General features: G+C 41.5%; 2 protein-coding genes across 10 annotated transcripts in view; both read right to left on the minus strand.

Annotated features, from left to right (window-relative positions):
• Nucleotides 1-55: 55 nt before the first annotated feature.
• Nucleotides 56-20,524, minus strand: LOC144003000 (stromal interaction molecule 2-like). 4 transcript variants are annotated; one of them, XM_077498711.1, is made up of 13 exons: nt 20,385-20,524; nt 18,551-19,549; nt 8,370-8,500; nt 5,502-5,613; nt 4,796-4,907; nt 4,389-4,504; nt 4,140-4,317; nt 3,868-4,045; nt 3,643-3,804; nt 3,461-3,561; nt 3,158-3,396; nt 2,060-2,246; nt 56-1,544 (listed from the first exon to the last, which is right to left on the minus strand). In XM_077498711.1, the coding sequence occupies exons 2-13, from the start codon at nt 18,651-18,653 to the stop codon at nt 1,007-1,009; spliced, it is 2,157 nt and encodes a 718-aa protein (XP_077354837.1). In that variant the 5' UTR covers nt 18,654-19,549; nt 20,385-20,524; the 3' UTR covers nt 56-1,006. The 4 variants fall into 4 exon arrangements, with proteins under 4 accessions (XP_077354837.1, XP_077354836.1, XP_077354835.1 ...); XM_077498710.1 differs by having other exon boundaries at nt 2,006-2,246; XM_077498709.1 differs by having other exon boundaries at nt 3,461-3,804.
• Nucleotides 20,525-20,788: 264 nt separating this feature from the next.
• Nucleotides 20,789-26,405, minus strand: part of pik3c3 (phosphatidylinositol 3-kinase, catalytic subunit type 3) — a 42,152-nt gene continuing 36,535 nt past the window's right edge. For all 6 annotated transcript variants that reach the window (XM_077498706.1, XM_077498703.1, XM_077498704.1 and 3 more), the window contains 8 exons: nt 25,677-25,808; nt 25,440-25,568; nt 23,969-24,038; nt 23,827-23,891; nt 22,820-22,904; nt 22,679-22,753; nt 22,213-22,598; nt 20,789-20,981 (listed from right to left, as the gene is read on the minus strand). In XM_077498706.1, the coding sequence (XP_077354832.1) occupies nt 20,967-20,981; nt 22,213-22,598; nt 22,679-22,753; nt 22,820-22,904; nt 23,827-23,891; nt 23,969-24,038; nt 25,440-25,568; nt 25,677-25,808 (957 nt within the window). In that variant the 3' untranslated portion in view covers nt 20,789-20,966. The remainder of the gene's footprint in view (nt 20,982-22,212; nt 22,599-22,678; nt 22,754-22,819; nt 22,905-23,826; nt 23,892-23,968; nt 24,039-25,439; nt 25,569-25,676; nt 25,809-26,405) is intronic.

Here is a 26,405-nt window from a genome sequence, read left to right on the forward strand (position 1 = left end):
CACACTTAAAACGTTCTGGAAAAACACTAGTGTGTTATTAACATTTCTCCGCACCTTAAAGTTCTGACGTTTTATTCCTTCAGTGTGTGCTATTTAGTCCATAACAATAATAATAATGATAATAATAATAATTGCATTGATTCACCATCCTCACCATCCATCACCTCATAACAGCATCAACCTCCCCGCCACCATATGACCCATCAGTGGTGAGAAGATACATCGAAGCCACAGTGTGAGGCAGTAGCTAATTGACATCATCACACAAGGAGCTCCATATTGCGTTGTGGTAGCCCCCCTTTCTTTCTTTCTTTTTTTTTTTTTTTGAAGCAAATGAATGTGTCTGATACAGACGCACTTTCATCACAGCATGGACACACTTGTGTGTCCTCAAAATCAACAATTTGCTTGATGGAAATCTGGAAGAAACAAGAAATCAGTACACAGGGAAGGGAATCAAGTAGTGCAAGGTAAACAGGAACAACAAGTTCAGGGACCCCCCACTGAAATAAATCAAAAACATGATGAAGAAACAATGTAAAGACGAGAGTCAACATTAAAGTGGCATCGCGTGACCTTTTTTTCCAACAGCTTTATAAATATCAACTCTACTGTATTCCCAAAATATCAGGAAGTAGTGCAACAAATCTTTTCATTTTAGCAGGGCCATTTTGTTCAAACCCCTGCTTATGTAACAATAAATCAAGTGCTCAGGAGAAGCCCTATCCATAAATTGAGCGGCGGGCGGGGGTGGGTTAAAACGTCTGCGGAGATGTTACGATTTTCTTGACAAGGAGTGTGCCGTTGTCACAAAAGTCGTCGTCATGTGCTTGGAAATAAATGACTGGCTTGACTTGTGGTGCGATGTTTGGCCTTGCGAAGGCATTGGTGAAAAAAAATAAGGCGACCAGACTGAGCTACATTCCGTGGTTTAACATCTGTTGTAGCATTAGCTTACAGTGACGTCCTTGTTTTGTCTCACGCACCCGACTGCACTCTTCAAGTTTCACTTTTTCTTCTTAAATAGGTTTTTGATTTTGGAGGATGAGCGCTTGATTTTCTCTCCGTTGTCACTCGAGTCCTGGGAGGAGGTGCTCTGGAGCTTGTGCTCCCTTCCCACACTCCGGCCCTCCGAGTCCAGGGAGGTGAGGGACGGATAGCGGCCCACGGAGGGCAGCATGCCGGCGGGCAACATGCCAAAGCTGTACGACTTCTCCAGGACGCCGTTGTACGCTCCCTTCCCCGACGGCGGCGTGACGGCCCGGGGGTCCGGCGTCACGCGAGTGAGGTCCGGCGACGGCGAGGTGGACGGCGGGCCCGAGGGGGTGGTGGCGGGCGTAGGGGGCAAAGGGGGCGGGGTGGAGTCCCTGCTATTGCTGGTGACGCTTGTCGACATGGGGAACTCGGGGCTTTGGTTGAACAGCAGCATTTCCTCACGGGAAATCTTGCGGTACGGGGTTTCCAGGTTCACAAAAAGTGGCGGCTTGCGGCCCATCGAGGAGTTCAGAGTGTCCGTGTCGGGGCTGTTCTCTTGGGCGGCGTCCCTGGGAGACATGGAGGCGGACACAAAAATGTTAGAAACTACATAAAAAAAATAAATAAAAATAAATCAGTGTTTTCATACTGGTGTTAATGTGTTGCTTAATTATTTGTGTTGTGTTGGAAGTAAATCAGTTCCATCGTATGTCAATTACAAACCAAAAAATAGTCACTAGAGGGTTAGGGTTCGGAAAAGTTGCTAAGTTGTAAAGTTGTAAAACCTGCCTGTGTACACTCAAACAATGACACCACCACTGCCATCTACTGTAGTGGATATGCAATTGCACTTTTTTGTTCTAGTGAGGCAAAAAAAAAAAAAAAAAAAAGTGTTTCCTGGGATCACACGTCTACCCTAAAATTGAAATCAGAATAGTTTTGCCCTTGCATCAAACTAAATGCCTTCATGCACGGATCAACATTACCACTTTAGCCCCAAAGCACCAAGGAAAACGTCTGAATAAAACACCTGGGATTCCACACGTTAAAAGAATTCCTTGGCATTCCGGCCGTCGCTACATACCCCCTCCTATCCGAGCTGAACATGACATATTCGTCGTCCGCCTCGAGGGGATAGGAGAGGGACGAGCTGGCCATGGACAGCAGGTCCGGATCTGGGGACACCATGGACGACGGCGGCGAGCTCATGAGGCTCCGGCGGGAGCGGCACGCGCTGCTGTTGCGCGTCAGAGGAGCCCGCATCAACGTAGCTTGGGGGAAAAAAAAAAAAACACATGAGAGGTTAAAAATGATTTGACAGCATTCACAAAGGATTGTGTGCTATATGCTATGTGCTAGGTTTGTTAGCCATTAAGTGTTAGCATTACGCTACCAGACTTCTGGAAGCTTGTAGCTTATGTTGAAATATCATTTGTTTCAAGATTAATAATTAATGTGATATTAATGCTAGGTCCGTTGTCCCATTTAATGTGTTTTAAAAGCATAAAGCTAATATATTGTGACTTTTGTAAGTAATGTGGCTTGAGTAAATACACAAGGCGTAATTCTCTTTGCTTTACTAAGATGCAGTGATATTTATTTATTTATTTTACAACACATACGGGATATTTACCCGTTCGTAATTATATGCTGTTTGTGTTCAAATATCAGCTGCTTCAATATTAATAATTACAGCAATACAGCAATATCAATCTTAGGTTTGTTAGCCCGTTCATTGCGTTTCCCTTAGGCTAATGTGTTAGCATTAAGTTCCCAGACTTTTGTAAAATGAGTTTATGTGGTTTAGCTGAATAAATGAGTAATTCCTTTTGATTTGTTTTATAGAGCATACAGAGTCTAAGCCTTTATGTGTCACTTGCTACCCAGTTTGTGTTCAAATACCAATTAATACAAGGTTAATTGTATCGATGCTAGGTTTGCTAGCCTGTCTTGTGTTTCACATTATGTGTTAGTATGAAGTTACCATACTTATGGGAGACAAAGTAATGTTTTTTAGTTAAATACACAATATTTAATTCTCTCTTTATTTATATTTCGTTCCAGTAAAGGCAATAAACAGCTTGAAGAAAGCACATTTTTGGAAGATATGTCCGGTAAGATATGTTTGCTATCTGACATAAACACAGCATATATGAACTCCACGTCCCTGTAAATCTCTCACCTGTGAATTGTGGAACGATGGGAGGCGTGTCTTCGTCCAGGTCGTCCACGCCGCCGGCGATCGGGTACGGCGGGACGGAGACGCGGGGCATCACCACCCAGCTGTGGTCGGTGTACAGGCTGGCCGTCAGACTCGGCAGCCCGGAGTTGTTGACGACGGGGAAGCCGCACAGCCTCTCGATCTGCTGCCAGCGGTGCAGGCGCTCCCTCAGACACGCCGTCACCTCGGACAAGGATTTCCTAAAGGGAAAATAAAATGCCTTTAAACTAACTAGGCCCCCACAGGCTTGGTTTGAGCACTTACTTGGCCTCAAGTATCTTGTGGTCCACCTCATCCAGTGACGAACTGTGTGCGACGTGAAGCGTTCCAAACACAGAACCTCTCTTCTTTTTTATTTTCTCTGCCTGTAATCCAAAAGAGAAAGGTTTGGAAATCATTGCAAAAAAAAAAAGAAAAACATCTAGCGTTTGCTCGATCATGGTTACCTCATCCTTGGCGACGCAGAGTTGTAACTCGGCACTCTGCTTTTTGATGTTGTAGTACTGAACCTCCACCTCATGTGTGAGCTGCAGCCACTTCTGCAGAGCTTCCGGCAGCGAGCGCTCAGATTGCATCTCCTTCTCGGCTCGCTTAAGGGCCTTTCGGACCTAGACGGGAGGGGTTCCGGGTTTAGAAGGGCGCGGAATTGTCTTCCTGTTTGACGCATTTACCTGTACAAGCTCCTCTTCGGCGTATTTGAGCCGGCTGAGCTCGCATTCGGCGCCTTCTCGCAGGTCCCGAAGTCTGTGCGCCTCCTTCTTGGCTCCGGTGATCTCATCCCTCATCTTCTGCTCCAGATTCTGCTTCTCCACAATGACCGTCCGGTTTTCTTCCTGAGCCTTTTCCAAACTGAAAGGAAGCAAACCTGTTTGGATATTTGCTATAGTTTCCATCCACTTTTTTTTCATTTTTTATTTTTATTTTTTGCGCTTGTATTGCTAACCGACTCTGCAGGTCGAGGAGGCTTTGCTCGGCGTTTTGCAGGCTCTCCAGATCCTTCATCATCTGGGAGATGTGCACCTTGCTGGACTTGTTCTGCACGTAGGCAAACCAGCAGCCGCCCACGCCAATCACAATGGAGATCATCAGGACGAAGTCTTTCATCCAGTTGTGTTGCGGACCTGAGGGTGCAATTTGAAGTATTTGCAAGCCACGTGAGGCTAAGTCAACGCAATGCAAGGCGCACACTTACGTAGCGGGGGGCCGAAAAGGACGGCGTCGAGTGCCTTGAGGTTAAGTTTTTGTTTGTGTCGCTGGTCTGAAACCTTGAGTTGCATGGAGAGGAACGATGGCTCATTTGCGGCGATTCTGCAACACAAAGCGTGTACAGTCCGTGAGTGTCTTTGAGACCATTAGACAGTTATGTCCTACGTCTTGGCTCGTCTTTCACAGTTCTCAATTCAAAACTCTGCCCTATTTTAAGACGAGCGTATTCAGGCTGTAACGTGATCTGACGAGATCTGCAAGATATTCCCCCCACTCCAAGCTGTGCTGCCTTTTGCAAACATCAGAGGGCAGCGCTGTCTAGTAAAACGAATGAATACATTTGTGAGCAGCAAAAGTAAGCCAATTTGCGGCAAAACAAAAGCGTCTACTAACCGTGGCAATGTGTTGCCAGTCACGCGAAAGTCCCGGAAGTTCTTTTCATACTGGGGCAGCTCCACCGACTCCTTCAACCACTGCACCGTGTCTTCCACCGTCCAGTTGTGGACTGACATAAACAAAACACCATACAATTATCTCACCGAGAAAATAAAGCAAATAATATTGCGAAAAGTACAATGCTAATCTATGTTTTAGTGTCTTTTACAGTCGTTTCTAATAGGGATGTAACAATATCCAAACATCACAATACAATATTATCATGGTAGGCGATACAAAAAAGGACACAATATTGTAAAAAAAAACAAACAAAACAAAAAACAAAATTTTACTTTTGTACATTACAGAAATACATAAAACACCTACAATCTCTAATAACACTTAATATTGAGGCACTTACTCGCTAATACAAGCACACATTGAGTTCCTCCACATATTGACTCGGTTCACAAGCATATTATTTCATCTGACCATTAGCGTGGATATTAAAAACAGAAGGGCGAAAACAGGCCTTGTGAAAATTAAACTGCACTAAAAAAAATAGCCATCTGAGGGTGCTAGAACTGTGCAAATGGAAATCAACCTGACTTTTTTTTTTTTTACAGATGTGCTGCTTTTAATATTATGACATGACGACAACGTTATATTGTGGCAGGTTTAATATCGCCATTATCGTTTCATCCCTAGTTTGTAATGTATTTGCCTTCAGAGGTCTTCCAGCCCTTCCAAAGCTCCTCCACGGTGATGTGCTGGTCCTCACGGTGCAGGTTGCTGTGCTTGTTGGTCTGATGCTGCTTCATGTCTTCTCTTATAAACTACAGAGAAATGATCAATAATATTTATTAGTGACTATTTTTTTAGGGTTTGTTTCGAGATCACACTTTTCCCTAACTATTGCATTTTTGAGAGAGAGTTTTTCAGAGGGGTCCGGCTGCTCTTTCTCGCTCTGTTAAACAAACACCGACTTTCATTTCTCATCTTTTTTCCTTTTAGGGACTTTGAAAGCCTGCAAGAGTTCCACTTCCACTTTCAGACAGTCCCGTAAGGAAGTTTTAGCCACAACAAAAGAAATGCCAGAATACCTTTTCGCCCTTAATTGGATGAAACGGTTTCATCAGAAACCAAATTAACATATGTTTTATAATTAATTATTGTTAATGCTTTATTATTGCAACTCCAAGTGAAAATGGGTCTGTTCTTGTCTCCCTTTATTGTCTTTTGTGATTCTAAACTTCCATAAAGTTTCATGTCCAATTGTTACTGATTTAAAAAGAATTTGAAAAAGACAGTTTACCAATTGGGGACTTTTCCTCCCTCAGGTGCGGTACAAAATGCATATTTAACTCGGCTTCAGGCGACCTCACTGTGCCAGGATCGTGCAAGGCAAACAAACGGCGCATAGCAAAGAAGAACAAGGAGCTAAAGTAGACCTACTGAAGGAACTAATAGCCATGTTACACAAAATAAATGGCACCGTTCCCGAGACTATAAATAATCATCAAGCGGTTTTGGTTGGTGTTGCTTCAGGCTGATGAGACAGGCGGGAACAGTTTGATCAAAGCTTCAGGGTGGCGAAATGGGTCTTTGGGGAGTTTTCTTTGCAAGTCTACGAATAAACCCATCAAATATCATACATTATTCCATGAAATGTTGCGAAATGATGAATTCCTGTTGTGTCACTGAGCACCAAGAGTCAGGCAGTAATAAGGATCAATGACAATGCCTCAAATGCAGGTCACGGGAAAGCAGATGTCCAGCTGGTGGATGTTCCATTACACTAATGACCATCACATCACCTTTGTCAGCCTCTCAACTTTTGGGCTGTACAATAGGTGGGCGGTGGGAGAGAACCAAAGGCGGTAAGCTCCAGTGGAATCTTTGCTGGACGGGTATAAGGTATCATTCAGTGGCAGTGGGAATGGCAGATGGAGGGGGTGGGGTTAAGAAGAAAGTCCTTCCCCATAATTGCACCGCGACAGTCGTCGCATCCGGAAACGTTCACCTTTTGACGTCACGGCAGTTGGCTTGTCAGGTCGGGTAACACGTGTCACTCCAGCCCTTTCCGTTCACAAATTGGGCCTGCCACTTGGAGGGTGTGTTTAAACAATGGTGAGTCATCAGTACTTCTGAAAAACTAGCTGTCACCAACATGCACATTGGGGTTTAATTTGGATTCAAGAAAGAAAATGGCCAAGAATTCCTGTTGGCCAGTCCACCCTGGTAAAGTTGTAATCTTACATTATTACATTTATACCGTTAAACGGTATTAAAATGTTTTTCACTTGTAGTTTGGGGTATATTTAGAGCAGGGGTGTCCAAACTTTTTCATTTGAGGGCCACATACAGAAAATCAGAAGGACACAAGGGCCACATAATGTTATGAAGAGAAATTGTGTTTAGTCCTAAAAATTGTACAAATAATTTATTTGTGCTTTTGCATATATAGAAAAATGCTACAGTATATAAACAATTTATTTGTAATATGGCAGTATGATTATTATAGTTTTTGATTTCTTTATTTTAGTTAATTTTTATTTTGTTTTGGGTTTTGTTTTTAATAGTAATAATTTTAATTAGTTTCTAGGGTAGTTCTGTTAGTTTTTATTAGTTTTAGTTCTTTAATAAATGCTTAGCTATAATTTAGTTTGTTAGTTTCAGTATTAGTTTTATTTTATTATTATATTTTTTTTTATATGTGTATTATTTGTGCGCAATATTTAAAAAACACCATACGTTCAAACATCATTATTCCAGTTTATATCTAAATAACTCTACTAAAAATCACATTTAAAATCATCACCAAAGTCTCATGCATTAAATTAATTACCAAAGACTAAAATGAAGGATATTTTTGCTGTTATTATAGTTAGTCTTAGTTAGTTTTGTAAACATAAAATGTAGTTTCAGTTAGTTTCCGTTTTTTAAAAAGCATTTTCGTTTTTATTTTATTTCGTTAACAAAATTGTTTTTTTATTTTTTATTTTAGTTTTAGTTATTTCATTAGTTTTAGTTAAGTAAAATAACCTTTAATGGCACCTGTGTTTTTCGACACCCTCTCCTCTTAATTTGACCATCTCCAAACATTTTTTGTTTTTAATTTATTTTTAATAATTAATTAATATAATTTTTATAATTAATTTTAGCATATGCCGCGGACCACTGAAAAATGGACGGCCCCCGGGCCGTAGTTTGGACACCACTGATTTGGAGTTTAAACTTTTTGGGGGTGGATCCACTGTTTGCAAATTTTTGCCATTCGCGTCAGATCTTGGCCCCATTTGGCATTTCAGCTCTATGTCACTCCAGTCACGAGTGAAGTCTTGTCAGGCGATAGAACAAGGACCGGCACAAACGTGCGATGCAAAAGCGGCGCTGAGAAGAATGTCAATTACTTAGAAATCAGTGTGCCACATGGGGTCAGCGAGTGTCCAAAGAAAGGAACAATACAAAGCAGAGAGTTTGAGACGACATGTGCTTTTGGCGTCCGGCTTAGCCCACCTGTCTCCTAAAATCAGCAGGCGACTGAAGCAGAGTACTCAGCAAATCCGAAATGTGTATTTGCAAAACTCACCTCCACACTCTCGTTCACCTCGATGCCGCCGTCGTTGTCGTCGTCCAGCTCTTTATGGATGTGGCGCAAGGCCACCAGGCTGAAGCGGTCCGCATCGCTCACACACGGGGGGATGACCAGAAGGCAGGGGTCTAGATGGGGAGACACATGTCATTGTTTAACACATCCAGCATTACATTAGAACACCAGACCAAAATGTTACAAAAGGCTCAGTGAAATTTCATAATTTCACCTGGAATATATTTCTCTTATCAATTTCAACAGTGAAAACGCATACCTTGCAGATGAGCGCTCAAGTGTAACAAAGCCAAACAATCGCAAAACTACTGTCCGAACGTGCGGCCATGTTTAAAGTCAGTCCATCTGTGGCGGTGTGGGAAACACACTTCACAAAGACGAGCGTGTTGTTGAAAAGCGCGCGAGCACCAACGGACTTCATTCAAATGTTTAAATCGATTATTTTGCCATACAGTCATACAGGCTGGTTTCACTTTCAATACTCATTTAAGAGGAGCCAAAGTATGGATTATTTTCACAATTTAGCAGTAATCACACAGACATCACAAAATAGATTAATTTATTGCTTGTGCAAAAAATAAATAAATAAATAATAATTAAGGGAATAGGACCTTAATAAAATAATTGTGTATTAAATCGCAATCACAATATTGACGTGGAAGGGGGGAATTGCAATTTCAGTCTTATAATATTATTAATAATAATAATAAAAAATATATAATAATAATAATAATAATAATAATGATAACAATAATACATTTTTAATGCACTTTACATTCAGTAAATAAAACCGTTATAACACCCTAAAGATCACCAATTCTAGAAATAATTTTTTTTTAAAGCGGTTTGGACAAGTAGCTGCCCTCACCTCGCCCAAGTGATTTGTGCTATTAATTAGAGATGGTGGGCAGAGAAACTCAATATGGGGGTGGTATTATGTAAATTAGACACTTGGTTACGTCACAGTCAGGAAAAATTCAGAATGGTTTGCTTATGAACACACATGGCATGGCTCAGTGGTAGAGGGGTCGCTTCCCTACTACTTTATATCCAATGCTTAACACTTTATACTTGGTGTCTGTTCCCTCTTCAGTGCTATGCTAATGTCTTCTGGCTTTACCATACACCGATTAGACTGTGGCATTTTGGGCATGTCGTGTCTGTTTACGCGTCCGAGTCGAGCTCTGCAATCCACTTAAGAAGCAAGAAGAGATGTTTGACTGGACACGTGCCCCGGCTAAGTTTGGACGAGGGTGGCATCAATAGAATGTCGGTGGTCGGGCTAAAACGGCTGATACCTAAACGGCGGCTTCCATAATGACAAATAGTTTGCCTGAGAGCAACAGGAGATGTTACACAATGAGGCCTCGTCACATGATATTCAGCAGCCTTCATTGAATATTACAGTTACATAATATGTAATGCTGTATCTGCTTTTGCTGGCCAGACAGGCTCTCAAACTTCAAGTGTTTGTTGTTTACACACTATCAACAGCCTATGTATAATTCCGAGCATCCGGGCATTTCTGATATTTCCGTAACGGCCCTTACTCGCGGAAAGCAAACGGCGCATTGTATTGCTTTTGCCTGTGACTAGCATACAAAGCGCTCAGAAAATCAGGCCTAAAAGTGGTTGTGCGGTTGGATGTTCCAACCATAACATGATGGAAACTAAATTATCATTCCATGTTTTTCCCATGGACCCTGAACGTCGGAGAAAATATGTAAAAGCAGGAAAAGCATGGAATGGGACAGTCCGAAATGGAGGCCAACAAGACAGTGCTTTGTAGTGAGCACTTTCTTTGTGGCAAGAATCATTTTTGAGCGTGATAAAAATATTTTATTTGTTAACCAACTTGTATAATTAGCTTTAAAAATGGAGTAAAGCCGCCCTCTGTTCTCTTCGGAGTGACATTTAGCTGTTTTGTTTGTTTTTTTAGCAACAGGAGGGCAAAAATAAGGGTTTACTAAACAAAATAAGGCAAAACATCATTCTATAATCACTGAAATTATTAATGCAAATGTCCCATTTTTGGCTGGCCAGGCTATCACAACCCGAGATCAAACGACCACAGCTACGTGCTAGTGAATGTGCTATATGCTAATCTGTTGACGTGTTTTAGGTCGCACGTTGCACATTTAAATATTTCCGATGTAACAGTTCATTTGTTGTTATCATAAGGTACAATATTCAGACGACATAAGAACTAAATTGTTTACATATTCAGTTTTGATTTATTCAGTTTTAATAATGTACTGTACACCTTGGCAGCCTCTTGGCTGTTTGAAAGGACATTCATCTAACGTTAGACCAAATACTTCCAATTTCTGTTCATATCTTGCCTTCCAAGGCAGATGGTTGTAGCCGTCAAACGACATATCACATTTTGAAATCAAAATAATCCTCACAAATCAAATTACACCAATCCAAATTCCAATGCTTTTCAATGACCCGAGAGCATGCTTTCCCTGACTAAGACCGCCATTTTGACCTAAGGTTGGAATTATCCTAGTCCTAGTTAGATTGTCAGGACTTGAAGTCAATTGAATTTTAATGGTATCAGAAAGGTATATCTGCTAATTTTCAAGTTGTGTTAAAAGTTTAAGGGGGACATGTGAAAAATTGACTTTTGGCTTGTTTACAGATAACTGTGCATCTGGAGTGCCTGACCATCCATCAAGTGTGAGAAAATCTGTTCTGAATGTTGTTATGCAAACGTAATTTACATAATACTGCCCCAACACTGAGTTTCCCGCCTATGATCTGCCATTTCCAAGTGAAGGCCACCGGCTACACAGAAGCACAATTATGTCTAAAGCTAAAAGGCAAGCAGAGCTGCAGACTCAGCACACATTTGCTAACAGCGTTACGCACGGCAGACATTGAACTGGTAGTGAAGTTGTCAAAGTTGAGTTTAGGGTATTTGGAAGGGCATGATAACAAAGGTCAGAAAAACAGGAAGGCGAAGTGAGCAGTGGCTCATGTGTATGAGACAAAAGTGTGGTGTTTTTTGTTTTGTTTTTTTATATCTGAAGAATGTCACAAGACTTTTTCTCTAGCTTTAAATTGTGGAAAAAAAACCAAGGATGTCTTGGAGAGTCTTTTTTTCATATTCTGTTTTGTCAATTTTACCACTGTTTCTTTTATTGTTGGCCTAATTCTGTTCTGCATGTTCACCAAACTCTTTCTAAGGCATCTTCTGAAGCTTAAGAATAAAGACAATCCCAAGATATTTTTAAAAACTGTCATTTACAGTGACAGTGTTTAGTCTGTGAAATTCACAACACTGACAGCTTGAGCCTTCCCTTCCCAGGTGTCCTCTGTCTTTTGTGTGCTGAGGGATGGTTATGAAGAACTATGTGACAGGAAGTCACTGCGAGTGACCCCTAGCATTCCGGGAGAGGATGCGGTGGGTGTTGGGCGCAGCATGAGGGGGTTGGCGACATCATCATGCACAAAAAAATCAAAACAGCCGGTCCCAAAAGACTACAAAATTGGAAAGCACTGAGTTATTTTTAACTTGGCGGGCTCCCGTTTGTCAGGATGCAAGAGCTCAACAATGGCAGAGGTCTCCCTTGCTTGCAAACGAGCAGATGTTTAGCGCACATGCAGCAAGCAGTAATTCACTTAGCAAACTGTCACAAAAGCGCTTCAAAGGAATCCGGAAACAAAAGTGTTGTGCTGTCAGCCTCCTCGTAAGATGCACGTCAATAACAAGGTTGTTTCTGTTAGTGGTCAGGTTTTTTTGTTTGTTTTTTTTAAGTGTTGCAGTGAATTATCAGGGAAGTTTGACATTCTCTCAATCTTCCTTTGCCGGACACTTTCAGCTCTGCTAATGCTACAGTAATAGAGCACAGGTAGATGTAAAATGTAGATGACTATCGGCGAGCATTTTGCCATACGAAAGAAACAGAGGTTGCGTTGGCCAGTTGCGAAAGGCTCATCCCCGTGCTAGATTCAACATTTGATGTGTATCCGATTAGACGTGAATTGCAATTGACAGATGAATCAGATGAGAAAAGAAATGAGTGTTCTTTAAAGATAATTCCCCCGTTCCCTTTCCTGTTGATCAATTGAAATGCCTGTCTATGACCATCATTCCCCTTGTGTGCCTAAAACCCCTGTTAAATAATCACTAATCCTACCTTGGGCTTTTAAAAGGAAAAAATGAAAAGGCAGGGGGTTTAACTCAAGCCTCAGGTCTGAGCCAAAAACTTCCAGAAAAGGAGACACTCTTTGCGGCCAGGATTCTGTGGAACGTTTGAATAACAGCCCCCAAACACGAGACTTACCATATCTGCGTCGGCCCGGGGAAACCTGCGAAATGATTGGGAAGGCAAGTCGAGGTTAAAGACTTCTCTAATTAGCTCACTTAGTCTTGACACGCTCTTTTGCCTATAAGCGTGACAGAAGGGGGTAGGCAAGACTGGCTACAGATGACGGTGGCTCCGGTTACTGTAAAGAATTGAATGTGCACATGTCCCATGTCGAGGTTATCCAAGGTTCTCTCTAGAGCTGCTTGTGATATTTTAGCCATCTTTAATTGTTCTGATCCGGTCTTGAACAAAAAGGACAAATTTGGTCACACCTAGCTGAAGAATTAAAAAAGACCTCTGAAATATTTTAGGACATGGAGATCTGCAATACAAAGAAGGTCATAAGTAAAGGGAGAGGCATCATTCATCATTAGATTTGTCACGATGATGTACAGATCCAGTTGGATCGCATTGCTGGAATGCCGCAGTGAGCCGAGGCACGAGGTCGCTAGGAATACACAACTGTCTATTTCTTTGTTATGACGCTTTTCTAACTTGACAGCTTGGGAAAGACGGGGAACTATGGACACCAGTGATGAAGTCATCAAACAGACAGCAGATAGGTCAAGTCAGGATGATATGTCTTTCTGGAAATGAGGTGCTCTGGGAAACTTTTTCAATCACTGACGCCAAGAAGTAAAGCTTTTCCAGTCCATTGGCTCACTTATTGAAGAAAAAGAGTGCAATCATTCCAGTACAGTATACCAGGTCCAGAGATGGTCAAGTCTCTAAGGCTAAATCAAAGTCAAGTCTCAAGTCCCTGACCATGAGTCCGACTTGCTAGATAGTCTTTAAAAGCAAAAGCTACAACAAAAGGCAACACTGCAGTAGGATGTTGCTCTGAGTTTGCCGTGCTGGTAATTGTTTGTGTGTTGTCGTCGTATTTGCCTATTGTATGTCATTAATATTGGACGTTGCTCGGGCGCACAGACAAGTAGGGAGAGAGAGCGTGACAATTTATGAGGTGGCACCTGAGCCACAGAGAGACAATGACAGCAAGTCACATCATAGAGACCCGTAATGTTCATGTCACGTGTTCCAAAAGAAGGGTCCGAGTCAAGTCTTCAGTTTTGAGTCTCAAAAAATATCAACTTCAGTCCCTCAAGTCGTTGAATGAAAGAAATTTACAACTTTGCGGTCCGAGTTGCGAGTCCCCATAATGCATCAACTGGTCCCAAGTTAGATCGAGAACGCTGCTCAGAGTTAGGCTGTAGATTTAGGAGTCTCCTTAACAAATATTGACAGGGTACTCAAACGTACAGTAGCTAGCGTGTCATGATCCTAGCTAGTGTTTAATCTTCAAACACAGGCTTCCAAGACCAGGTCATCTGTCAGTCCTGTGTGACAAACTGGGGTCTCGGCTTGTTGACCCGCTTGTTAGAAACACGGGTCAGACCGTTAACGGCAGCAAATGGCATGCCGAAGAAATCCACACCTCGCCTTGCACAGGCTAGCACTTCGCACAGCGGGAAAGTCCCTTACTGAAGCCTCACATATCTTTGACGACACTGTAACTGACAGTGCACGCCGGACCGGAAGTTACACGCTAAAAGAGATCGGCCACGAGGACTGTCTCAGGTGTCTGTGAAGGGCGCAGCTTCAGATTCTTCCTATGTTAGGGTGACAAGCTTTAGAAATGCCACACAAGAGCACGAAGAGCTGATTCAGAGACCCAATGAACAGGTGCTAGTGCAATGTCAGATTTCATAAAACCAATGGAAAATACACTGGTGAGCTTCTCCATAATATGGTATTGCGAGAGCCGTCCATCATTTATATTTTGTCCAGTCCCTAAAAGAACAAACTGGAGCCAAACTTTCTTGTACTGAAATATAGTCACCGGTTTCAGCCCAATGGTGTAGGTCACTTCCGTCGCCAAGGGCTCAGGCAGCCAAGTGTAGCACACTGCCAACTAGGGGATAAACACCTTTTATGTGTAGCTGACAACAGGGTTGTCCGCTAGCTACTGTGTCGAGACACCACAGAGTCCAATGTGGTACGGCATTTACCGCTCACCGTGACTGACTATTTACTACCTGAAACCTGAGAACAACAAAATTACCGCATGGGAAATCAGCATTAGTCAGCCGCCTGGTGGAAAATAAGCAGGGAAAACTTCAACGGCAACTTTATAAATACTCTCGGAGGGGCCTGCTCTCGGGCCTCATTAAGTTGGATGAAAAACAACCCTAAAGCCCATGGACTGAGACGGGGGCAGCAGCTGTCCAACTTCAGGGACGCCCAATCGGCAAGTCGACAGCGTCAGTACCATGACACAACACTGACCTTCGTAGCGAGCCTTTAGAAAACCTATGAACAGCAGCGTGACACTTATATATGATGAATAGTTGATACTGGGCTCATGTCGAGACAATCAGCCGTGTGTTGTGCATGATGGTGCAAGTACTCATGCTGTACTTAAAAAAAATAAAATAAAAAATAAAAAAATCTTTACAATATGCATCCCCACTAGTGTTTATGGAATATTACTGAGGCAGCAAAATCTACCCGTTTCTACCATCTCCGTGGGCGGCCATTTTGCCACTTGCTGTCAACTGAAAATGACATCACAGCTGCTCAGGGCTCACATTAACAACAAATCACGGCTTACTTGTTTTCTGAACTGAGCGGCAGCAGTAGGGCTAACCCAGTCAAGTCAGTCTTGGTTGAACATGAAACAGGTGTAGGCCTAATTGGGAAGTATTTTGCAAACGAACGCCGTAAACTGAAATACCGCAACAGTACCGTGTGCAAAGTGTAAAACAGTGCGGTGGTAAGAATTAATCTGCGGGAGGCGTGGTTAGCTTTAGGGTAAGTGAATGTTTTGTTTTGTTTTGTTTTGTTTTGTTGGACCCGCAGCTAGCAACTTTTAGCTTGCTAATGTGTTTTCTTCTCTTAAAAGATGCAGACTGAAGCAGGGAGTTGACCTGCAACTAACCGTGAAAAAAAAACAAAAAAACAAAACAAAACAGTAGGTCTGTCACCATAGAATCTTTTTAAAAATCAATATTTATTATTCCATCTAATAATTGCTAATAATTTATATTGTTTATCCACTAAGGTTGGAACATGAGTTTAATTGAGTGGAGTATTCACCATTTATTATCTTCTGTTCAGATTAAACACCAACAAGACAAATGAGCCTATGCTAAACGGTTAGCAATCGCGATTAGCATTAGCGTGATTAACATTTAAGGTAAACAAACAATAACCACCGTTTGGTTCACATATACATCATTATATCTGCATGAGTTGAGTGGGTATAACTACTAGGGATGTCATGATCACCGCAATATGAAAATTGCAATATGAAAATTGCCACAATATTGCCGACAAGCAACGATATTAATACCAGCACATCAGTTAAAACTATATATTTTTTCCATTTCTACAGTTTGAGCACCCTCAGGTTGTTAGTTTATTAGTGAAGTTTGAATAATTTAATTGGGCATCTTTTGGCCCTGTACAATTAAGACCCACATTAATTGCCAAGAAACACAATATTTTGCTCCCCAATTGTTTTTTGTTGTTGTTTTTTTTAAATAATAGTGTGAGTTTTTATACAGTATTGTGAGCATTTTTAATTTCACTAACCCCCCCCAATACCGTAATAATTATCGTATCGTGAAGTTCCTATCATGATATCGTACTGTGACGTTTGGATGTCATAACATTCCTAATAAATACAACTGTGCCGCCAACACCTATTAAACGCCAACAAAATTAGCCTATGCTAAAACGGTTAGCAATTACGATTAGCGTGAACGTGATTACCATATATGGTAGGTAAACAAACATCAATTGAAATAAAACATCGAGTTAACACATGATCTATATTACAAATGTAATTGTACCTTAAAAGTCACTGACAGACGATGCTTCAACAATAGTCCATGAGTAAACAAGTGGAGCTGCCTGTGTTCGCTACAATGAGCTCAATAACTTCCTGTCCACTGCGTGCGTCAGCAAAAAAAGGTCCGTAATAGTAAACATTGTTCCAGACGAGTTTTGAGGCAAACGTTTTTTGTCGAATATTTTTAAATCGAGGATCCCACCCATTGTCGACTTTTTTTCCTCAGCCTTAAAGCTAGCTTCCACTGCAATTGTATATTTATTTAATTGATTATTTACCTTAATATTTTTTAAGCCTTCTTAAAGTACCGTATTTGTCATTTTTATACATCCCCCGCGGTGTGGATTATCGCGTATTTTCCCGGATATTAATATCTAGTTTGAAATTTCAATATTGTGACAACCTGAAAATGCAGTGCTAACCAGAATGGATGAAGCAGTGGTTCCATAAATGAGCAGTGCTATCAGAAGGACCATCACCCTGCAGGCTCATTAGTTAAGAAGTGGATGTTGCTTGCAGCCAGTGGGAAGGGCTTTGTTTGTTCAAATCAGCTAAACACACAAGACTATTAAAACTGGAGTACACCACGTTCATCTTGCCCCTGAACACACTTGCCTCTGGGGCACAGTGGTTGGAGAGCAGAACTCATCGGCCGAGAAACAGGTCTTTCTTTCCTAAGCGTCACCGGAATACAAAAGTATGCCAACTTTTTAATCTTCCTTAATCCATTTTGAAAACAGGTTTGACGTCCAGTGGGGTCACACAAGGACTGGCTTTCTCCTCTAAAGGCCGCACAAGGCGAGCTGACGCAATGAGCGTGCCGAAGTGGGTACTGACGCGGCATTGTCCGTGGGTCCACTGGACAGAGATCAGAACTTTGCCCGTCTCACACTGGGAAAAGGACAAGTGCACGATTGACTGTTGAAACAATCCTAAAGCCCCTCCAGGAATTTGCAATAATTCATGTGAATTTAGCCAATCAACCGCGCAATGCATGCGATCATATCAGTCGTTTTTGCAGAGGATAAAGAATATATGCAAATGAGCTTTGCCCTATGGTGTGTCAGCATTGTTGTTAAATACAAGTTATTTAAAAGGTTTAGAATTACAGTGAATCTAGTTTTGTTATCCCTGATATAGTGTTTTACATTGTGTGTTAGCATACTGCTAGCAAATACACATTTTTCAACTTGAAAAACTTAAAAAAATAAGCATTTTAGTTTGCAGCAATCACCCAAAAATAAAATAAAACACACAGAATCCTAACACTCAACATTTTACAAATACTGGGAAGGGTTCCCCTGGCCTTATCGAGGATCCGGCTCCTCCGGTTTTCAGGTGTCTTCCACAATTTGTCAATGATAGCTATACAAAATGGAGCTTGCAGTGCGAACCTTTATGAAAAAACAAAAACACAAAAACAAACAACACTTGCACATTCGCATTTTAAATGTCAGGCACAGCTGACGGGAAGTCGCACCTTTTACTGCCAATATTTACACTGTTTCTCCTTCCCCTTTTGAAAATTTCTGGCGCTTTTACAGATGTGGTCAATAAAATGTTAATTTGCCATGTTGTCTGCCGCACAAGTCGTACTAAACGGGTACGATACGTCGCCATGTCCCCAGATTCCTTCACGTGTGTCACACGTCGGTCAAAGTGTTATTTCTTGGCAGCGTTCTCGTGCGGCCGTTTGCCAGCTTGAGATCATAACCGCCTGACGGCGTGCCAACATGTCTGTTATTACATATTTATCATGTTTAACCCGACTCCCGAATCAGAAAGTTCTATTCTGATTGACACGAGAAGGCTTATTCGACTCAAAAAACTTGATTGGGCCACACAAGTAGGCCTTGATGTGCCGTGGTTTAATGTCGCTTTTAGGGTATATAAAGTACAGTATTTGGGGGGGAAGGGGTGCCCTTTCAAGCCTGAATGGTATTCCCTGGTGTGAGGTGTGGGGTTGCCTTGTATTCAACATGACCCGTGCTTACCTGGGGTGGCTCCATCTCCAGTATCCGCCGAGTTGGAGCCCAGAACCGCAGAGATGACGAGTCCACGCAGCAACACGATCAGCACCGCGGGGATGGTGCACATCGTGGACGTGTGGGTGGGAGAAGATCCGGCTGTGGGCTACGGCGTTGGGATCATGGGCCAGATCAGTCTTTTGGGAGGTATTCACACGCAAACGACAGTTCTGGAGCGCTCATTGATGTTCTGAAATCGTCCCACGCGTGAAACTAATACCCTCCACAGGTACTTTGAGAGGCGCTGCAGGCTCCCCCATGATATCGGCTGTCAACTAAATCACGCATCTGATCGTGCTGGGGGCGGCTTATGTGCAGGAATCCCAAACGTTCGAACCGGGCCCCTGAAAAAAACAAAAAAAAACAAAAAACGTCTGATCCGTGGAATCGAGTGTGAAATCCTCACGCCAGGTTCCGCGAGTTGTTGCCAAGTAGTGCCCTACTTCCACGTACAGTACACGTCGGTCCAGATCCGCCTCTTCTTTACCTTTGCCTGTTTAAAAAAAAAAAAATAGGCTACAAAGAAAAACAGCACTTTCTCCACCGGTTCTTAAGGAACCACATGGTTGCTGCCCCCCACGGTTTCCTATTTGCTCCGTGGGTCAGTTTGGAGATGTCCGGTGCGGCGTGTGGATCCGCATGCCATCGCCGCTAGTTCGCCGGCGGACGCGCGCGCGCTTGGGGAGAACGCGCACGTCTAGCTGGGGCGGAAGTCATTATGCAAATGAGCGAGCAGGGAGGCGGAGTATTTGGGGGATAGGGGGGGGATACTCTAGCTCTGTGTGAGTGTTTGTATCATTCCCAGTCTGAAAGCTGCGTCACTGTCCGACCCGCACTCTGCTCAGCTGCTCGGGAGGTTCGTCAGTCATTTCCTCGTCTTCCGATTGGTCGCAGCGTCCCAACATGGCACGGCGTGATTGGCTGTCGGTGGGCAGCGGGGGTGGAGCTTCTACTTCCACGGCAACACTACGCAAAACACAAACGAATATGAGCAGTTTTAAAACGTTATCTGACGTATCTTATACTGTTCATACACAATACATGGAATTATGAATATTTGGACACGAGATGTATTGCGTGCGTATTTGTCCTTCTTGTGTCCCATGACCTGCCCTTAATTCCACATCCAGCAGATGGTGCTGTTTTTCTTTTAATCCAGTGGTTCTTAAAACCATTACAAGTACCACCCCGAAATGTCACCATTTGCCATGAAAAAAATAAAAATAAAAAAATAAAATAAAAAATAAAAAATATATATATATATAATTTATCTTAAATTAATTCAATCAATTCAAGATGCTTACAAATATATGAGTCTGCCTATAGTAAACAACAGGGGAGCCCAATAATGAATTTGTGGCATGTCTTGGTTGATTGAACCATGGATGGTGACTGCGTTTTTTTTTATAGGAAGTTCTGATTTGTAATAAGAGCATGACAGTTGGACATGCCAGTATGGTTGAGTGTTCTTTGCAAAGGAAGGCAACAACTTACCCCGCCCTGAACACCGAATCTCATGTTTTTGGTGTGACAAAATGCAACAATGGGAGATGACTCATTCATTTAAAGATATTTGCACGCAAATGACCGTGTTGAGAACTCGTTTGAAATGTTGAGTGCACAACCAGCATTGCAAACAAACTGAAATGTTTACAAAATGAGGACTATAACACATAATTTAAGCAAAATAATCTGCCAATAGAACAGGGAAAAAGTTGCTAAATTCTGCAATAAAAGGGCTAAGTTAACAACACTCACTAACAGTAGTGCAAATACACAAAGTTTGTGTGTACATACTCACATTTTAAAACAAGGTTAATTGGGGAAAAGAAACACGCTGGCACCTGTCTGATGGTGATGACGTCATGGACCACAGGAGTGTCTGGTGATTAAGAATTCCAAATTAAGTGGAAATGGTTCACATGATTGCACCAAAAGAGACAAAACCGTGTCATTGCAGTTTGCCTTACCATGTCAAATGCATCACTTTTATAAACAACGTGACCCGAGTACTTTTGAATTTGAGTTATATCCTGAATGTTAGTGTCAAGTTACACTATGTTGAGACAAGCATTTGAGGCCACCCAAATTTAAATATTTTATTTAAATTTATTTATCCAGGGAAGGCAATTGAGAACAGATTCTCATTTGCAATGCATACCTGGCCGAACCTCAATAAATAAACAGCATGATTACAGACTGAAATGATGTTGGGTTATATATTTAATTCATTAGTACGCTACATAAAATTTAAGAGATTTAAAAAAAGAAAAGAAAAAAAAGACGTGTGTCATCAGCCAGTTCTTGCAGTCCATTCTTGGCATTTTTTCCTCCAGTAGTTTCTTTCACTTCAGGTTCGCCGAGTTCGGCTACGTCCAACAGTTCATCTACGCCAATACTGAACACATGCAGGGGGAAACAAATGTCATTCTAGGCAGGGGAATGATCAGAATGAACGATTCAAGAAAATCATTGTACTGTTAAAAAATGACTGTTAAGCTCATACCCCACTTAGGGGCGAACCGTCGTTTGCTAAGGTAGCAAAAGCTGATTTCTCGTCATGGTTTGTTCAACATTGGCCAACAGTGTTAACTGTTGTGAATGTCTTTGCAAACGAACCCTGACGGAAAAAAACAATATTGCGACCCTTGCAAATGTTCGCCACACAGTGAAATATGGGCTTTAAGAAAATAATTCTCTAGCATACAGTATGTGAAAAGAGCAATGGTGAAAGTGGTGGCATTCATGCTCATACAGTATGTTGCATTGTAAATTAAGTGTTAAGATTCAAGACTATAATTTTTTTTCTTCGAAAACAACATCATTGCAGTATTTCTGAGTATGCATTCTATATTTATCGTCAAAGAAAAAAATTAAAGAACATACTGATGAATCATAGATTTGAGCGTCAAACGTTTACATGCACGATTTAAGCAAAAATTTGTGCGTAGGCCATCATCCCGACTTCAACCCTACTGAGACACCATTGAGTAGGGCTGGTCTAAAATGTCGATATCGAATCGATATTCCTTTTCATAGCCCAATATAAATTCAGAAAACCATGAATCGATACTTTTAATAGTTTGCCTCCCGCCCGTAAATTAATGTGCCAAATAGGGCCAGACCAATTAATCAGCCGCCGATTATAATTGTCCGATTATTGGCCTTTAAACATCGGCCAAAACAATCGGCCAATTGAGCTAAATGGCCGATTATTTTCCCCTTAAAACATTTTAGAAGAAAGCCGAAGTTTCCGACACTGTGAAAGTACCCTGAATGCACAATTTTGCTTGCGTAGCATTAGCAACTATCAAGTGTGTAGCGTATGTTATTCTGGTTGTTGTCCCGAAGCGTCCTTTAAGCTGGTTAATGATACCGCAGTTGGAGTTAACTCTAACACTAAATACACAACGTTAAGAATTACATCCACTGTGTATTTAACTACAAAACACGCTTTGTTTTTAAAACATCGCAAGCCTAGCGCTAACAGGAAGTTAGCAAATGCTAACGGGAAATTAGCATCAATTTCGGGAGTGTTTTTCTTTCAAATAACGAATCGAATCGGGCCCTTCTGAATCGATTTTGGAAATCTAAATCGATACCCAGCCCTACCATCGAGCGTCACTTACTTGAGCAAATTTGTGTATCTGTTCGACCACAGCGGCGAACAGGGCGCCCACGCTCTCGTCGATCAGACTCTGCATGTAATGCACGGCCTCCTCGTCTGACAGATCCAGACGGAACTTGTCCTGCACTTTCTTGACCGTCTTGTCCGGCTCCAGGGCGATGTCGGGAATATTGGCGTCCACCATGAGGGAGAAGAGATTGAGGATCAGGTTGGAGTACCTGCGCAGGTGCAGGAAGGCGGTGTAGCACTGCTTCCGGAACTCCTGGTACTGCTCGCTCTGCATGCCCCCCATGCCCTCCACCATCTCCTTGCTCAGCTTCATAGGTGGCGGAAGCGGTTTGGGATCACGGCCCAGGATGTACCCAAAGTCGATATGGAAGAGTTTCCCTGGTGGCGGAAAATGATAGATTATTTATTTAAAAAAAAAAAAAAACACTTAAGGGTGCCGAGGACTCTCTTTGCTGTACCGGTCTTGGTCAGGAGCAGATTGTCCAGATGACGGTCTCCTACGCCCAGGATGTATGTGATGACACAATAACCGGCTGAAATACATCAGAACAAGCATTGAGGCCCACTATCCCCTAAAGACTGGTCCTGAATACACTCACCGCAGCTCTTCACGTAGGTGTCCATCACTTCGGAGCTGATACCGTACGGCCCCTTTTCACTCGGCGCATGCTTCCTGAAGAAGCTCTAAACCACAGAAGTGAATCACATCCACTTTAAAATGGTTCAATTTCACAACTAATAATGTTCAGAATGTTCAGCCATCTATGCCAGCAGAACAATTTAATGTCCTTCACAGCTTTACTCATGACTCGAAGACTTGTGGGAAAGAGTTTGGGAAGATGATGTAATCACAGTAGATTGCGTTGTGAGATATTGACTTTTTGACCGGCAAAAACGTTTAATGACGTAGGCTAAAATCCTAATGAATGCCGCCATAAACGTTGACGTTTACTACTTTTTTTTTTTTTTTTTCTCTCTCGCTCAATGGGCAGTGCAACGTCTTGTGCAGCGCTGCCTTGTCATTGGACTTGTGGAATCAAAAACACCCACTAACAATGGCCAGCAGATGGCAGCATTGTACCTCTTTTCAATTACAATGAAACGCTACAAATCTGATGAAATAGAACGTTTTCGAGGATGACGTGAATGATCAAAGCGTTTGTCACAAATGTAATTGACAGAGCGTCACTAAACAAAAAATATTAGTGTCAAAGTCACTGTTATGCAGAAAATGTATCTTTTCACAAAAAGCTTGTTTTCTCTGTTTTTTCTATTTTCCCTTATGTCATTCAAATGACCAATTTTCAAATGGTGATTACTAAAGAATGGCACTGTCAGGGTTGTTTTTTTGGATAATGTTTGGTAGTAAAAGAGTTAAAGGCTTTTTATCTAGTCGGGGGATCAACGTGAGTGTAATAAATACAGATTTTTTAGCATGTTAAATTAATGATTGAACATGTTTTTCAGCTAACAGTAATATGTACGTGTTGAGTAACTCAACGCCATTTCCTGAAAATTGGAGTTGTGAGGATTCCACACAACAACAACAACAACAACAACATGTGGCGGGTTGTTCGATGATTGCTTGAATGTGAGGGGCCCTGACCTGAATGTTGCCTTCAGTTGCAAGCACTTCGGCAACCGGAACAGACTGGACAAACTGCATGAAACCTGAAAAACAAAAACAAAACAAAAACAACATAAGCCATTGCTGAGCCACCCCCATTATCCTATGTTGTCATAGTTACCGTGCTTGGTGCTGGTGGCTAACACTTTGTAGGGCGTCAACTTCAGGTCCAGGTTCTCCTTCCTTAACAACTTAAAAAATATGTATATAGAACATTAAATATTAACACAGCACTGAAGAATACATCAGTAATGATATTTATAATTCTAAATAGTATTTATTATATTGTTTTGATATACCTGTGTGCACTAAGCATACATAAAAGGATGTAATGTGTGCGTGTGTGTGCAGGTATGAGCAAATCTAATTTAATGCTTTTTTTAATGCCAAGTTTAATGCAATTTAATAAATAATGCCCATGACCTGACAGCATATATGGCTGTCAGTTGATTAAAAATTTTAATCATAATTAATTACGAAGTCTACAGTTACCTGGCAACTAATTTTAAATTAATTGCTGATTTTAAAGTTTTTCATGCTCTTGTTAATTAACATAAAAGTTGACAATTATGTTTACCCAATACAAGTATGGTTGAAACTTAATGCATTGATATAGTAAGTTATACAATTATTTGAAGCTAAAAAGATATACAGATGAAGAGTGTAAAAAAATTGAGTCAGATTTATTTTGAGGTAACTTCTCTGCCACTAGGTGGCATTAGTGTTCCATGTTGGATGTTGGTGACACAAACTGTACATTTTGCTTTTCAAATTAATTGCAAATTGAAGGAACTTGTGGACTCCTGCCCATGTTTATTTTAAATTAAAACTAGCCCCCAGTCTCCACAAATATATATAAAATTATTGCTTGCCATTTAAAGCCTGAATTTTCGCAAAATCCATTTAACTTATTCACTCCCAGCAGCCATTTTCAGTGAAGCAATCCTATTTGCTCCCGGCTGTTTTACTGGACTTTGACTGATTTTTGCAAGGCCCACAAAATATTGTGTTCTATTGCTATAAAATCATGGAACCTCCTCAAAACAAACAGAGTCTCTTCTTTTATCAGGGAAAAAAAATATATGTTTGTATCTATTTGCGTTTTGCAGCAATTAGCATTAGAATATAACTAAGTTTCACCATCATTCACAAATCTGTTTAAAAAAGTGGGGGAAAGAGCTTTTTGCAACATGGCCCTGGTTGATCTCTTATACTCTGCTGCCACCTGCTGTCCGCTTTAGTAATAACTACCATTGCTTCCAGCATTCTCTTCAGTTATGAGGCTGCATTAAAGCCTTCAGTATGCTCAAGCATAAAAAAAAAACATTAAAAAAACATATAAAAAAAGGTCATGTTTTTGGGACCACTGCAATATTTAAAATAGAATGTTTTCATACGTTTTTGGGATCAAATGAGTTCATGACTTTAAATGCCTTTTTAGGTGCTGCCAATAGAAGTTCTTGAAGGTTAAAGATGTCATCTGCCAAGATAAAAACCTAAAAAATAAAACCCAAATCCCCCCCCCAACCCCCCCCCCCCCCCAATAAATTATCACCTAACACGTAAAAACGACCCAACATGTGAAAGCGTACTTTATCCATGAGTGAGATAATCTGGAGGATGAGCTGATCCTGTCTGAGGTCGTCGCCGTGTTTGAAGATGACTGGATAGGTGGTGGCGGCCTCCGTTTTGAAGATCAGCTTGGCGGGCATCAGCGCACTCTTATGTCAGAGTTGGGGACACACGAGTGAGCTGTGTATGTTCGTAGGCATGGGAAACGGAAACAACAACAACAACAAAAAGATGCCCGAGCAAGAGCTCTGAGGGACCTTGAAGAGCGTCGCCGTCTCCGGGACGATGCCTCGGATTCGGATCTGAGGCTCCAGCGGGAGCGGGATGGGCTCAATTTCCGAGAGATACACCTTCTCGTTGTCGGCCAGAAGCGCCTGCAGCCGTTCAGTCTGAACACACACAGTTGAGGTGTGTCACTTTATATGCTTGGCAGGTGATTCAACTTCACATTAAGCAACAGTTTAGCAGATAACGTTAAAAATATTCAGCAATTGCAACTATCTGCTAAAGGTTAATTTCAAACAAAACAAACAGAACTAGTGTACAAGTGTATTTAAATAGGGGTGTGCTAAAAAAAAAACACGATACGACAATTAGGGATGTAACGATACCGGCAATATCGTGATATCACAATATTAAATCTCCCACAATATATCGTCGTCACCACGTCACGATATTAAAAGCAGCAGAACTGTTAAAAAAACAAGTCAGGTTGAGTTCCATTTGTCTAGTTTTAGCACACTCTGGTGGCTATTTTTTATTTTTTATTTTTTTTTAAGTGCAGTTTAATTTTCACAAGGCATGTTTTGGCCCCTCTACGTTTCAAATCCAAGCTAATGGTCAGATGAAGTCAAGTCAAGTCATCTTTATTTATATAGCGGGGAACGTAATATGATGTGAAGCGAGTCAATATGTGGAGTAAGTGCCACAATACATATATTTATATATTTTTATAGATATTTATAATATTTTTTTATCATTTTTCA

Source organism: Festucalex cinctus, chromosome 16 (assembly GCF_051991245.1).
Source record: "Festucalex cinctus isolate MCC-2025b chromosome 16, RoL_Fcin_1.0, whole genome shotgun sequence".
Taxonomy (NCBI): Eukaryota; Metazoa; Chordata; class Actinopteri; order Syngnathiformes; family Syngnathidae; genus Festucalex; species Festucalex cinctus.

Coding starts and splice junctions, on each gene's coding strand:
- LOC144003000 (XM_077498708.1), bottom strand. CDS start 18,653: ATGTGCACCATCCCCGCGGTGCTGATCGTGTTGCTGCGTGGACTCGTC. Junction 4,908..5,501: donor GGGCTGGAAGACCTCTGAAG/GCAAATACATTA, acceptor TGTTTATGTCAG/TCCACAACTGGACGGTGGAA. Junction 4,505..4,795: donor ACTGGCAACACATTGCCACG/GTTAGTAGACGC, acceptor TTTGTGTTGCAG/AATCGCCGCAAATGAGCCAT.